Below are 16,087 nucleotides of genomic sequence, written 5' to 3'. Positions count from 1 at the left end.
ATGAAAAACCACTGACTTGTACCTTTTAATTAGGTGAGTTGTATAGCATATAAATTATATCTCAATAAGCTGTTACCCCCAGAAAGATAACTGGTTGTTTAAAGCAAATTAGTAACAATGTATGACAGGGTTTATAACATATGTAAGTAAAATGTTTGTCCACAATAGCAAAGTTGGGGAAGAGGAAATAGAAGTACACTTTTGTAAGCTTCTTTTGCTATATGTTAAGCAGCATAATTATCACTTGAAAAGAGACTGTGATATGTTAAAGATATATAATATGAATCCTAAAGTAACAACTAAAAAATGGAACAAAGAAGTACAGCTAATAAGGCCACAAAGGATATACAATGGAATCACAGAAAATAATTAATCCAAAAGAACATAAAAAAAGAAGAAAAGGTGGGCTTCCGTGGTGGCGCAGTGGTTGAGAGTCCGCCTGACGATGCAGGGGATGTAGGTTCGTATCCCAGTCCAGGAGGATCCCACATGCCGTGGAGCGGCTGGGCCCATGAGCCATGGCCGCTGGGCCTGCGCGTCCGGAGCCTGTGCTTCACAACAGGAGAGGCCACAACAGTGAGAGGCCTGCATACCGAAAAAAAAAAAAAAAAAAAAAAAAAAAAAGAAGAAGAAGAAAAGGGGAACAAAGAACAGATGCAACAAACAGAAAACAAATAACAAGAGGCCAGGTTTAAATCCAACTATGTTGATAATCACAATAAATATAAGTGATCTAAACAACCTAATTAAAAGGCAGATAAATGTCAAAGTGGATTAAAAAAAAGCAAGATTTGGCAGTCGTGGGCTTATGGAGACATGGGATTGCCCAGGAAGAAGCTGATGAAGAAGCAGCAAAGGGAGTGGAGGAGAAAACTCTGATTGATGTAAGGAGCACACAGGAAGTACTTGAAGAAGACCCCTCCCATTACCTAATACCTAACTTAAAAAAATAATAATAAAGTGCTAACAAGGTCAATAACACAGCAATTAGGAGGTTAGAGATCTTATGGGAATTATTTCCAGAGGGTTTCAGTGAAAGAGAAGTCTCCCAGTCAAGCTTCAATTTTAAACTTTAGTAGCAAAGACTCAGAAAGGAAACCATGGTACCTGTAACCTAAATTGGTAATATTGCGTCCAGAGAGAGAAACTGGATGGCTACGAACTGGAATGGGGGAAGGAAATTTTTTCACAAAATACTCTTATCTTTTAAATTTTATAGATGCATTAAAAAAAGGCAGCGTGGCAAATCAGCTGTTAACCAGTTAGCAGAGAAAAATCTTTTAAAAAACTGACATGTGCTCATTGTTCAAAAACCTGGGATGCTCAAATTTTCTTTCTATAGCACCTTCTGACTTTGGAATAAATAATTTAACAAAATTAATTAATCCATTTAGGAAATATCTGCAGCCTTATTTATTCTTCAGAGCAAGCCATCCCTTCCCAAATTCAAAATATAATAAACTGAATACAGGAACAACCCCAAACTGAAAAAAAGTCAGCAACGTAAAATTTCAGAAATAAATTTAAAGCTTTCAAAAGCAAAAGAACCCTCTGCTGTCTAGAAGCTGATAAATAACTGTAAATATTTAATGTCTTGAAATACATGAGGCATTTCAAATGGCCGTGGAATGCGATAAAGGAAAAATTATAGCAATAAACAATGGTGGTGGCCCAGACAAAGATTGAGGATGTTTAAAGAAGAGAACAACTAACTTATCCCCCAGAATCTTGAATTATGAAATCGACAAATGGCAGTTATTGTTCAGAGGTGAGAGGCAAGAACATCAAGTGGTACAGTTTCTTCCAATAAGGCCCAAGTCCAGGGCCCACATTTGATCTTTTTTTTTTTTTTTTTTTTTTTGCGGTATGTGGGCCTCTCACTGCTGTGGCCTCCCCCATTGCGGGGCACAGGCTCCGAACGCGCAGGCTAAGCAGCCATGGCTCACGGGCCCAGCCGCTCCGCGGCATGTGGGATCTTCCCGGACCGGGGCACGAACCCGTGTCCCCTGCCTCAGCAGGCGGACTCTCAACCACTGCGCCACCAGGGAAGCCCCACATTTGATCTTAACAAGCATTTACAGTAGTTCCTGAATAAAATAAATTATACCATTACACAAAATGATAGAAGTCAAATATATTAGCACATTACCTTGCCAGAAAACAAAATTTCCAGACTCAGCGTGACATGCAGAAATAGGTGGATGGTGACTGACCTGATGGAAACAAAGGCGAAAAAACAAAAAATTAATTTTTGTGTTTCATGAAATCCATTCTTTCTCCCTTGCACTGAGATGTAATACAATTGCAGCGTCTAACTGAATGGAAACTTGTTTAGTTTCCCTTCAGTAAGTCTGTCCTCAAGAGGGTGCTCCTGACATAGTCAGCTCTGTCTTGCTCAAATTTGTCAGGAAAAAGCCTGTGAATGGAAGCCTCCAGAAGCTTGGGGAAAAAGCAGCCAAGTGGTGAGTGATGAGGGTAGAGATGGGTTTTGAAAGACATGAAAACAAAAGCAGAGATGCAAGCGCTGCCGACTTATAAATCATCTAATCTGACATTAGCTACCAGGGCAAAATCAATGCTGTTTTGAAAGTACCCACAAATGTTTTAATTAAGATGTCAAATAGTAGAACCTTTTAAATGTTACGTAAATATTCCTAAGCAACACACAAATGCTCTTTGGCTCAGCAGATTTTACTCTTTTGAAAACTCTGCATCACATAGTCCAGCCACTTTTTAAATCACTGACGAGGAGATGAATCCAAGATAAGTTTTTTTAAAAAGAGAATGTTTTTATTTAAAAAAGAGCTAAACAATTATGGAAGAAATGTTAGTCAACTGCTAAGAAAAAATTTTTGTCCATTCTTTGCTCACAAAAATATCTTCAGTAAATATGCAATTACATTCTAGAAAAGAGAGTCCCGTGTAACAGAGACTGTAGCTCATTTCCCTGCCTTTTATCACCGAGGTCATCACTTCTGTTTTATTCACTAATGAAGAAGTTAAAGGGAAAATGACTCCTCAGTTAATTTCCTCATTATCTCAGTAACATGCAAGGCACGAGAGCAGTATATGTGCTGTTATCATAATTCGGTATCAGTAAAACCAGAGTAATGCTGCTAGCGGTGTTTACAGAAATTTCTCTGACTTAGCTGGTTCTTAGCAAAGGTATCTTACATTTAGGGCCTTTGGGCCAAAGCCATCATATTATATATGAGGAGACTGAAACTAGAAAGACTAAGTAACAGTAACGTTTCCCAAACACACTGATAGGGAAGAAGTAGAGGTAAAACCCAGCATTTTTGGTTTACAGATGGTTTTCAAAAAGGTTTCAAAAAAAAAAAAAATCCTTAAGCCAGCCACACCCTGTTTTCATACGTATCTTATCAAAAACTCAATACACTCAGAGCCTGACTTGAGGTGAACAGGTGTGGCAGGAAGTGGGGTTGACCAATCCACAACCACTCGCCTTGCTCTGGACCCTGGACTGCAGTGAACACGGAACACAGTTTAAGAACCACTTCTGTGGCCCTCCTCCAGGTGGAGAACGGCAGGGACAGGATAATTGTGAGTCACGCCACACACACGTTCAACTGATGGGAGTGCGACGGTACCAGCTTGGCTCGGAGAAAAGTAGGGACAAAGATGTCAACAGGGCAGGCATCTTTCAGGTCTTGATGAACATAAATCCCAAATCCAATGTGAGGTGGGAGGTGCACATTTACTGTCCCTTGATGGTCTTAATTCTCAGAGGCCTCTTGAGAATGTGAGCCCCTCTCCCTGTGCCTATGGGCTTTTCAGCTCAAACACTGACTTAAGAACCTCACTCCTAAAATGCAACTCTCTGCTTTCCTTCATCTTCTTTTTCAGTCCAACCCCCTGAAGATACTTTATATCACAAACTGCTACACCCGTTTTCCCTTCTTTTCCCACTAGCTCTCAACAAAAACAGTGGAGTTAACTTTTAAACCTCAGGATCATATAAAACTAAACTAGGGCAAGACAATACCAACCCCTCACTTCTTCACTCCACCTGCCCTATCCACCCCCCAGTGGAGGGGAGAGAAGCTATGGAATGTTCCCCTGTCCCATAATGTAGCCATATTTTAAAGCGGATTATTATAAAGTAGATCATATTCATTCTCACAGAAATTATGTAGTAAAAAACGTAAAGATCACAGCCTTTAACAAGAATTTGGCATTTTATAAGTCTGGCTAAATATAAACATCAAAGCAAAATACAATATATAAAAACTATAAACTCTTCTGTAATAATTTAAAATCCCATAATACAAGAATATACTGTCCATATGAATTAGAAAACCTATCATACCATAAAGTATACATATGTCCCATAAAATGCTAATTTGACCTTTTAAAATGATTGTGTCAGATTAATGAATCAATGCTTAGCAAAGTGCCTTTAGATGGGGTCCAAGGGATGTTTTCTGAATGCATTAATCTCAACATTGAAATATCAGTGATTTGGCTTATTTCTTTCTGGCTTAAAAAGGCCTTTGGGGTCTTCCCTGGTGGCGCAGTGGTTGAGAGTCCTCCTGCCGATGCAGGGGACAGGGGTTCGTGCCCCAGTCCGGGAAGATCCCACATGCCGCGGAGTGGCTGGGCCCGTGAGCCATGGCCGCTGAGCCTGCGCGTCCGGAGCCTGTGCTCTGCAACGGGAGAGGCCGCCAACAGTGAGAGGCCCACGTACCGCAAAAAAAAAAAAAAAAAAAAAAAAAAGGCCTTTGGGAGTGATTTATTTGGTGCACATGGCTTTTCAGAAGTTTACAAAGCTTTCCAGGGAAATTAAATTGATGCCTTATTTTCCTTTGATTTCCTTACAACAGGTTATTTATTCATGAAACATTTCTGAAGCCTCTGCCATGTGCTGCATGAGTGTCAGAGAATGAGGGAGAGCTTCTGGAGTCCCACAGATCTAGAACCTACTGTGCAATATCATCTACTGGCTGTATGACCCTGAGTGTGTTTGAAAACCCTCTGGGCCCCAATTACCTCATCTGCAAAATAGGGCTAGTACCACTGACTTTGCAAACCCAAAAAGATAACACATGGAAAGTGCCAGGATCCTATGCTGGTATGGAGTAAGCAGAGATTAAATTTTAACTTTTTGTCATGAGTGGTATTTCCACTTAGCTCTCACGGTCACCTTGTGCCTTCACTACTCTTATTTTATAAATTAGGAAACAGGTTTTTTCCAGTGAAGAGCCTGCCCAGTGTTACACAGTTAATCAGTGATGAGGGTAGTGTTTTAAACCCAGGTCCTCTGACTTCAAATCCAATGCTGTTTCCTGCGATGCCTCAGCTGCTCCTCAATGGCTGCTCTCAAAAGTTGGGCTCTGGTCCCTCCCCAGAGCCTCAGCATACCATTAAGTTCCCATCTCATGGATACTTGGAGAAGGAATCTTCTGAGTCTGACCTTTCCAACCTCTCTCTCATTTCTTTCTTTGTAAAATGAGGTTTGAGAATCCCTCTGGCTTCAAACTGCTATCATTCTGGGCTTCCCTGGTGGCGCAGTGGTTGAGAGTCCACCTGCCGATGAGGGGGACGCGGGTTCCTGACCCGGTCCGGGAAGATCCCACATGCTGCGGAGCGGCTGGGCCCGTGAGCCATGGCCACTGAGCCTGCGTATCCGGAGCCTGTGCTCCGCAACGGGAGAGGCCACAACAGTGAGAGGCCCGCGTACCGGAAAAAAAAATGCTATCATTCTAACATCTGTTTTCTTTGAATCCTAGCATCAGAGGCGGTAGTGGATGACAGTCAACTGGAGAAGATTCTGTTAAGTCTTTGATTAATTTTAATACCCATGGAAAGGGGTAATTCAGTTAATCATTTAATCTTTGTTGATGGTAATCTCTCTAAAATCTACTGGAATAGAGAATAATGTGCACAATCGAACCCGTGTTTGCTAGTATGGGATTTGGTTGAGTTTCTCTTCTCATTACATTGTAACCCAGGCATAGAAAGGCACTAGATTTTGAGTCTGAACTGATTCAGCCCCGCAGTAGACACTGTTAGCCGGCTAGCTAAAGCCACTTTAGACTAGCTTTTTAGTATCTCTCTCCATCACTTCCTCTCCATTCCAATCAAATAAGAGCAATTTCTGACTGGTAAGGGTTCTTAAACATTTAGGAAATTAATTTACATGGTTTTTATTGTGCAAATATACATTGTTTTGTTTTGTTTTATTTTTTGCGGTACACAGGCCTCTCACTGTTGCGGCCTCTCCCATTGCGGCGCACAGGCTCCGGACGCGCAGGCTCAGCGGCCGTTGGCTCACGGGCCCAGCCGCGCCGCGGCATGTGGGATCTTCCCGGACCGGGGCACGAACCCGCGTCCCCTGCATCGGCAGGCAGACTCTCAACCTCTGCGCCACCAGGGAAGCCCCCTGTGCAAATATTTATATGTATCTTTTTTTCTACAATCCCAAAGTCAGTGAGTTCCCATGGTAGTTAAGAATTCTTGTAATTTATTTGTATACTTGAGGTCTTTCTTCACCCTGACCTAATCATTGGTGATTTATGCTTTGAGAATGCACTTTATTTGAGGTGGGTGGTAAGGAGAGGAGAATATGGGTCAAGAGTGCATTTCAATATGTGTGTACTTTGTAGGTTTTTCTTCTTCAGATTTAGAAAAATAAACCCTTAAATACATCAATTCTGCAGCTGTCCAGAGACATAACTATAGAGTCCTCCTACTTCTGGGCGCGTCTCTAACCATGAAGCACTGCTTGTGGAAAAGAGAACAAGTGGCAGGTCAAAAATCACCCATGGAGGGGACCAAGGCATTCATCAAACATTTGCTGATTGCCTGTGATGTGTCAGGCACTGTCTTAGTCACTGTGGATACAATGAGAAACAAAAGAAACAAAAATCTTTACCCTCCTGGAGTTTACATTTTAGTGCAGAAATGGGTGAGACAGACTATTAAACAAATAAGCACATAATGTGTCAGTAGTAAAGGAGAATAAAGCAAGGATGAGGATGGAGGATGGGAGATGGTAAGTGGAAGTATCATATCAGACAGGGTGGTAGGGGCAGGACTCTATGATGGAAACCTCTAAGGCTAAGAGAAATAAGGCAGTTAACCACACAGATAGCTGGGGGAAGTATGTCCAGGTCAGAGAACACAGCCACTACCCAGGGCTGACAAATGCCCGATATGTTTTAGGAGAAGCAAGAAGGTCAGCAAGCTGAATGAGTCAAAGTGGGAGGAGGCGTGATATCTGGGGGTGGCATGTTGCAGGGCTTTGTGGGCCATAGCCAGGACTTGGGATTTGATTCCAAGTGACTGGGGAAATCGTTAGAGCATTCACTCTGGCTGCTGAGTGCAGAATTGGCTATGGAAACAAGAGACCAGTTGATGAGTCTATCGCAACAAGCCCAGTCATTGATGCCGAAGGCTTGGGCTTGGTTGGCAGTGAAAATGGCTGGTTTTGGAAGGAAGATCCTAGGATTTGCTGATGAAGAGGATGTGGATTATAAGAGAAAGCTATTAAGGAGGATGCCAAGGATACTGACCTGATTTGGGGGAAAGTACAGTTGCCAATTATTTTCTCTTCCCCTAAGTTCAGAGTTAAGCACTTATTTGATAAATACATGGTTTCTTTAAAAAAAAAAAAAAAAAAAAAAACAGAAACTACATTAAGTAATGACTTGACCTAGAAATGCAGAAGCACTGGTTTAGTCACCTTACAGTGGATTTTTATTGCTTATTTTATTTGCACAGCTTGAATTTCCCCTGATGTCTTTAAACAAGCTGCCACTTCAATCAGAAGTAAATAACCCTGCCTACTAGTAGATAAAAGAACTATTCAGATGGGTGATGTGGGTGTGCACGGCAGGGGGGTGGTGGGGGTAGTGGTGGTGATAAGTATGGTATTTTTAAATCCAGCCAAGAATGTTTATTCAGAGTTCTGATGAGTAACAGAAAAGGAAGAAGGGCTGAACCCATGAAGCAAAAGAAAAAAGACTTCAATTGAATCTCTTACATTTTGGTAACTCAATAGCTCTGCTCAGCTTTTCTGTGAGAAACTCAACAGTAGTGGCTGGGTGGATAAATGGTGAAAATGGCTTTGAACAGTGACCTGACAACTGAAGTTCCAGGTAATTAGGAAAAGCCACTTTTAGACAATAGCCTAACTGCTTATCCTTTATAGACACCAACTTCTGTACTTTTGTTCCCAAAGGTACAAAACAAAGAAGCAAAGCAAACTGAAATGAATTTTCTGACCCGTCCAGTCCCTGATGAAGGACTGCCCGAGAACCAAGGAAGAAGAAACTGCCGGCAGGATCCTCGGTCCCTGACAAGGGAAAGGAAGTCCTTTCCTTCTGGATTCCCTTGGGAAAAAAGGAAACTCCTCCCCCGAGAAGGTGGAACAGTCAGAGGTTAGCACATATGATGGGAATGTTTATGATTGATTCCTGAATATTCCTTGTTCACAAAGGCCACTGCCCAGCCCACAATGGGAGTTGAGAACAAAGTCCTACGTGAGTTTGGAGGATGAAAGGTTTACGTGACAATGAGAGGCAAAACCCCATAGTCTGAACGGTGTACAAAAGGCTGTTTTCACATCAGCAGCTGATGACTCCGGCAGCTCTGAGCACTAAACCCACACGAGAGACACCAAAAAAAGGTGAGGGAGAGAGGATGCTGGAATAGAAACAGAGGGTGCAGCTGAGGGACACTGGAAGGTGCTGATGGGCCTAGGCGTCGGTTTCCTCACCTGTAACTGATACTCACCCCACTTGCCACACAGAGGTATTGTGAAGATCAAATAAGGTCCTACACAAGTTTGAAAAGCATAAAGCACCCTGCAAGCTTAATACTAGTTAACTGTTAGGAGGAAAACTTGAACAGCAAATGCTTTCTCTCGTTTCTGACTGCATGAGTCATTTTGCTCCTGCATTTCTGGGTCTTCTACATGAGATACAAGGTAAAGGGGGCAAGCTTCCACATAGCTGAACTCTGCGCAGTAGTACTTACTTCAACTTCCTTAATCACCGACGACTCCAAACATCCCCATACTCACCAAAACCACAAGCCACAAAACCTCAGGGCTTGGAGTAAAGGGATAGACATCACTTTCCCAATCACCTGACTCTGCTGTCTAGAAAACTCAGTAGAAAAGCTGAGTTATCTTTGTTTCTTTCCAGGTCCTTTCTTTCACTTGGAGATATGATTTCCATCAATGTCCTCCTTAGAATAAAATTCCACCCCAAAATCTTAATTTGGGGTCCGGTTCAGTTTATTATATTATTCATTCAGCAAGCTCTACTTATTGTAGAGAGATAGAAGAAAGCAAAGAAGCCCCAAACTCTGAAAGCGGAAGTCCATCACCTACACCTAATGGACAAGGGTAGAGGCATGCTGTCTCCATAAGAGAACATCTCCTGGGTCAGAAGCAGGAGGAGCCAGACTGGCAGGTACCAGCATGAAACAGAATAAATGCTCTGGCACTCTCTTTAGATGTGTTAGATTAGAAAGCCTTCATGCACAACGGGTCGCCAGGTCAGCCTAACCAGCAAGGGCGAGAAAGGGAGTGGGGGAGGCTGAATTGATGTTTCTCCTGCTGGCCGGGAAAGGCGAGCCCTGGTCAAAACCCTTTTCACTTCTGCGGCTGTGGACAGCCTGCCACAGTGAATTAAACAGCCACCTCTCCTTCTCACCGTACACTTACCTGATGACTACAATTCTGTCTTCCTAAGTAGTCTATGGGGAAAGCATCACTGGTCAGGCTGACCAAAGCCATCTGGTCCCCATGGCAGGTCTATTTTTCATGCTAAAGGTATATAGTAGCATTCTGGTTTACATATGTCTCTTATAACCTTAGCTAGTGTGATTCTGTCCCTGAGAGGCTCATCCATTCTCAGGTATATTTAAAGAATCAACTATCTAGCCCATAAGGCTAAATTCAAGACAGATGAAGTGGCTCCCTCATGATCAGGACTGGTGGTATCCCCATGGTGAAGCCAGCTGTGAGGATTCCTGGGTGTCTCATGGCTGGCTTTGTGTCACAGACTCACCAGTGACATTATGCCACCTTCAAACCACTGGCATCAGTAGAGTAGATATAGCACATCTTATTTCAACACTCCTCTAAGTGTTCTTAACATTGTGTATTAAAAAGCGTTTTAAAAGTTGCCTCTAAATATAAGAGCAATAACCAGGTACTGAATGTGCTTTATATATCAATGTGTTATTTCACTTAGCCTTCCTGCAACCTATGAGCTAAGCATGATCATTCCTATTTTACAGATAAAGAAACAACTGAGTTTCAGAAAGTTTAAGTAGCTCATACAAGGCCACACACAAAGTGGCGGGGTTAGGATTTTAAAGCAGGTCCATGTTACACCCAGCATGCCCTATGCTACTAACAACAACCAGGTCTCTTTCTTGCTTATTTCCTTGGGATCCATTTCATGGAACTGAAGACTAAGTTACGTAACGCTTTTTCTGTCTCTGTGCACACGCGTCCAGGAGCTCTGCTTTCTCTCTCCCTGCCTCCACAGTGGAACCACGTGCAGATCCTGAATCAGCCCTGCCCCATCAAGGGCTTGTGGGATTGAAGCTCAGCTTTATACAAGCTCACATTACTACTCTTTTCTTCTACCTATGCATCCTGTCCTGATTGTCTGCTGTAGTTTGGAGCTATTTTTGGCCTTTGTTTTTTCACATGAGTGCATGTAATACCATGGTAACCAAATTATATTTTCATTTATTCACATTCCATTTTAGATTTAGTATTTAAATAACCCAGTTGAATTTGAATCAGATTATCTTACCCTTTAACTACTTATTTAGCCCCCTACCACCCCAATATCAGTGTTTAATTTCTCATTTTAGCTGCTAGCTGGAAAGCGATTGAAAATGTGCTTTGGGATTATTGTATAGTCATTTTCCTTTGAGTTTCAGAGGACGCTGCTCATAATTCACAGTTAAGACAACCACCATCTTCATAAGTCTCTCAGCCATACCACCTTCCCTTTCCTACTCCCATAATACCAGTCCACTGATAAAGAAGGCAGCAAGGTAACAGAAGGAAAATAATGTTTTAGCAACCCATCTCTTTTTCCTCAGTTTCCTAAGAATTGAGAGGGGAGAAATATACCAATGATGTTTCATGTTCCCAGGCTGACATTTAGGGATATACAGAAGGTAGACACATTCAGGTGCTGCCTTAACCAGATGGGAGAGAAATGGTCTTCATTTTCAGGCAGGATGCACTCTATTTTAGCTAAACAATTCCTTACTGACAGAGGTTTTCGATGTCCCCAACATTCCACTATGGCAAACCATGCTGTCATACGTCAATAATGACAACAAACCTTCATATAACACTTTATACTTCAAGTATAAGTGCTCTAAGTGCTAGTGAGAGGGAGAGCTGAGATTTGAATCTAGGCTGGCTGACTCCAGAGATACTGTTCTTGAACATTATTCTCTGTTAACTCAGGTGGGAAGGGTCTTGTGGAACTTCCTCAGGGAACTCAGGCTGCGTAAGCGTAAGATATGCCCATCCACTGGATGAGGGACAGGCGTTTTTGTCTGCCCCCAGTTCCCACCTACTGCAGTATCCCAGCACCTGGAACAGTGACAGGCAGGCGGTATAGTCTCGAGAAACATTTATGGATGGAATGAATAAATACACGAATGAATGATTCCTCTTAAATCAAAATCAAGAATAATGTGTTTATTTGGTGCTTCCCCTTCTGATGGGGGTGCTCCTGCTCTAAAAGGATGATTCAGCAAGCTATGGTGCACACTTCAAATCTCTAAGTTGCAGTTGGGCAAATGCTTCATGTTTAAAAGTCCCTCTCCACACACTTATACCACAGAAGTCCACCCACTGGAGTGAAGGTTCTGAGCCCCATGTCAGGCTTCCCAACCTGGGGATCGGGCAATGGGAGGAGGAATTCCTAGAGAATCAGACTTTGAAGCCTAGTGGGATTTGATTGCAGGACTTCGACAGGACTGGGGGAAATAGAGACTCCACTCTTGAAGGGATCACACAAAGTAGTGTGTGCATCGGGACCCAGGGAAAGGACCAGTGACCCCACAGGAGACTGAACCAGACCTACCTGCTAGTGTAGGAGGGTCTCTTGCAGAGGTGAGGGGTGGCTCTGTCCCACCGTGAGGACAAGAACACTGGCAACAGAAGTACTGGGAAGTACGCCTTGGCATGAGCCCTCCCAGAGTCCACCATTAGCCTCACCAAACAGGTCAGGTAGGCTCCAGTATAGGGTCGCCTCAGGCCAAACAACCAACAGGGAGGGAACCCAGCCCCACCCATCAGCAGTCAAGCTGATTAAAGGTTTACTAAGCTCTGCCCACCAGAGCAACAGCCAGCTCTACCCACTACCAGTCCCTCCCATGAGGAAACTTGCACAAGCCTCTTAGATAGCCTCATCCACCAGAGGGCAGACAGCAGAAGCAAGAAGAACTACAATCCTGCAGCCTGTGGAACAAAAACCACATTCACAGAAAGATAGACAAGATGAAAAGGCAGAGGGCTATGTACCAGATGAAGGAACAACATAAAACCACAGGAAAACAACTAAATGAAGTGGAGATAGGTAATCTCCCAGAAAAAGAATTCAGAATAATGATAGTGAAGCTGATCCAGGACCTCGGAAAAAGAATGGAGGCCAGATGGAGAAGATGCAAGAAATGTTTAACAAAGACCTAGAAGAATTAAAGAACAAACAAACAGAGATGAACAATACAATAAGTGAAACGAAAAATACACTAGAAGGAATCAATAGCAGAATAACTGAGGCAGAAGAACGAATAAGTGACCTAGAAGACAGAATGGTGGAATTCACTGCTGCAGAACAGAATAGAGAAAAAAGAATGAAAAGAAATGAAGACAGCCTAAGAGACCTCTGGGACAACATTAAATGCAACAACATTCGCATTATAGGGGTCCCAGAAGGAGAAGAGAGAGAGAAAGGACCAGAGAAAATATTTGAAGAGATTATAGTCAAAAAATTCCCTAACATGGGAAAGGAAATAGCCACCCAAGTCCAGGAAGGGCAAAGAGACCCATACAGGATAAATCCAAGGAGAAACACGCTGAGACACATGGTAATCAAATTGGCAAAAATTAAAGGCAAAGAAAAATTATTGAAAGCAGCAAGAGAAAAACGACAAATAACATACAAGGGAACTCCCATAAGGTTAACAGCTGATTTCTCAGCAGAAACTGTACAAGCCAGAAGGGAGTGGCATAATATACTTAAAGTGATGAAAGGGAAGAACCTACAACCAAGATTACTCTACCCAGCAAGGACCTCATTCAGATTTGATGGAGAAATCAAAAGCTTTACACATAATCAAAAGCTAAGAGAATTCAGCACCACCAAACCAGCTGTACAACAAACGCTAGAGGAAATTCTCTAAGTGCGAAACACAAGAGGAGAAAAGGACCTACAAAAACAATTAAGAAAATGGTCATAGTAACATACATATTAATAATTACCTTAAATTTGAGTGGATACAAAAACAATTAAGAAAATGGTCATAGTAACATACATATTAATAATTACCTTAAATTTGAGTGGATTAAATGCTCCAACCAAAAGACACAGGCTTGCTGAATGGATACAAAAAACAGACTCATGTATATGCTGCCTATAAGAGACCCACTTCAGACCTAGGGACACATACAGACTGAAAGTGAGGGGACAGAAAAAGATATTCCATGCAAATGGAAATCAAAAGAAAGCTGGAGTAGCAGTACTCATGTCAGACAAAATAGACTTTAAAATAAAGAATGTTACAAGAGACAAGGAAGGACACTACATAATGATCAAGGGATCAATCCAAGAAGAAGATATAAAAATTATAAATATGTAGGCACCCAACATAGGAGCACTTCAATACATAAGGCAACTCCTAACCGCTATAAGAGGAAATCGACAGTAACACAATAATAGTGGGGGACTTTAACACCTCACTTACACCAATTGACAGATCAACCAAACAGAAAATTAATAAGGAAATACAAGCTTTAAATGACACAACAGACCAGATAGATTTAATTGATATTTATAGGACATTCCATCCAAAAACAGCAGATTACACTTTCTTCTCAAGTGCGCATGGAACATTCTCCAGGATAGATCACATCTTGGGTCACACATCAAGCCTCAGTAAATTTAAGAAAATTGAAATCACATCAAGCTTCTTTTCTGACAACACTATAAGATTAAAAATCAATTACAGGGGAAAAAATGTACAAAACACAAACACATGGAGGCTAAACAATACGTTACTAAATAACCAAGAGATCACTGAAGAAATCAAAGAGGAAATCAAAAATACCTAGAGACAAATGACAATGAAAACACGACAATCCAAAACCTATGGGATGCAGCAAAAGCAGTTCTAAGAGGGAAGTTTATAGCTACACAAGCCTACCTCAGGAAACAAGAAAAATCTCAAATAAACAATCTAACCTTACACCTAAAAGAACTAGAGAAAGAAGAACAAACAAAACCCAAAGTTAGCAGAAGGAAAGAAATCATAAAGATCAGAGCAGAAATAAATGAAATAGAAACAAAGAAAACAACAGCAAAGATCAATAAAACTAAAAGCTGCTTCTTTGAGAAGATAAACAAAATTGATAAACCATTAGCCAGACTCATCAAGAAAAAGAGGGAGAGGACTCAAATCAATAACATTAGAAATGAAAAAGGAGAAGTTACAACAGACACTGCAGAAATACAAAGCATCCTAAAAGACTACTACAAGCAACTGTATGCCAATGAAATGGACAACCTGGAAGAAATGGACAAATTCTTAGAAAGGTATAACCTTCCAAGACTGAACCAGGGAGAAATAGAAAATATGAACAGACCAATCACACGTAATGAAATTGAAACTGTGATTAAAACTCTTCGAACAAACAAAAGTCCAGGACTAGATGGCTTCACAGGTGAATTCTATCAGACATTCAGAGAAGAGCTAACACTCATCCTTCTCAAACTCCTCCAAATATTTGCATAGGAAGGAACACTCCCAAACTCATTCTATGAGGCCACCATCACCCTGATACCAAAACCAGACAAAGATACTACAAAAAAAGAAAATTACAGACCAATATCACTGATGAATATAGATGTAAAAATCCTCAGGAAAATACTAGCAAACAGAATCCAACAACACATTAAAAGGATCATACACTATGATCAAGGGGGATTTATCCCAGGGATGCAAGGATTCTACAATATACACAAATCAATGTGATACACCATATTAACAAATTGAAGAAGAAAAACCATATGATCATCTCAATAGATGCAGAAAAAGCTTTTGACAAAATTTAACACCCATTTATGATAAAAACTCTCCAGAAAGTGGGCATAGAGGGAACCTACCTCAACATAATAAAGGCCATATATGACAAACCCACAGCAAACATCATTCTCAATGGTGAAAAACTGAAAGCATTTCCTCTAAGATCAGGAACAAGACAAGTATGTCCCGTCTCGCCACTATTATTCAACATAGTTTTGATAGCCACGGCAATCAGAGAAGAAAAAGAAATAAAAGGAATAGAAATTGGAAAAGAAGAAGTAAAATTGTCACTGTTTGCAGATGACATGATATACTATACATAGACAATCCTAAGATGCCACCAGAAAACTACTAGAGCTAATCAACGAATGTGGTAAAGTTGCAGGAAACAAAATGAATGCACAGAAATCTCTTGCATTTCTATACACTAATGATGAAAAATCAAAAGAGAAATTAAGCAAACACTCCCATTTACCACTGCAACAAAAAGAATAAAATACCTAGGAATAAACCTACCTAGGGAGACAAAAGACCAGTATGCAGAAAACTATAAGACACTGCTGAAAGAAATTAAAGATGATACCAACAGATGGAGAGATACACCATGTTCTTGGACTGGAAGAATCAATATTATGAAAATGACTATATTACCCAAAGCAATCTACAGATTCAATGCAATCCCTATCAAATTACCAATGGCAGTTTTTACAGAACTAGAACAAAAAATCTTAAAATTTGTATGGAGACATAAAAGACTCCGAATAGCCAAAGC

The 16,087-nt window shown here is 41.3% G+C and overlaps 1 protein-coding gene across 6 annotated transcripts in view; it reads right to left on the bottom strand.

The window, feature by feature from the left end:
• OSBPL3 (oxysterol binding protein like 3) overlaps nt 1–16,087 on the bottom strand; it is a 191,801-nt gene that overhangs the window by 18,428 nt on the left and 157,286 nt on the right. For all 6 annotated transcript variants that reach the window (XM_067042457.1, XM_067042460.1, XM_067042459.1 and 3 more), the window contains one exon: nt 2,150–2,213. In XM_067042457.1, the coding sequence (XP_066898558.1) occupies nt 2,150–2,213 (64 nt within the window). The remainder of the gene's footprint in view (nt 1–2,149; nt 2,214–16,087) is intronic.

This window comes from Kogia breviceps, chromosome 9 (assembly GCF_026419965.1).
Source record: "Kogia breviceps isolate mKogBre1 chromosome 9, mKogBre1 haplotype 1, whole genome shotgun sequence".
NCBI lineage: Eukaryota > Metazoa > Chordata > Mammalia > Artiodactyla > Physeteridae > Kogia > Kogia breviceps.
This window is presented reverse-complemented; position numbering and strand designations above follow the sequence as displayed.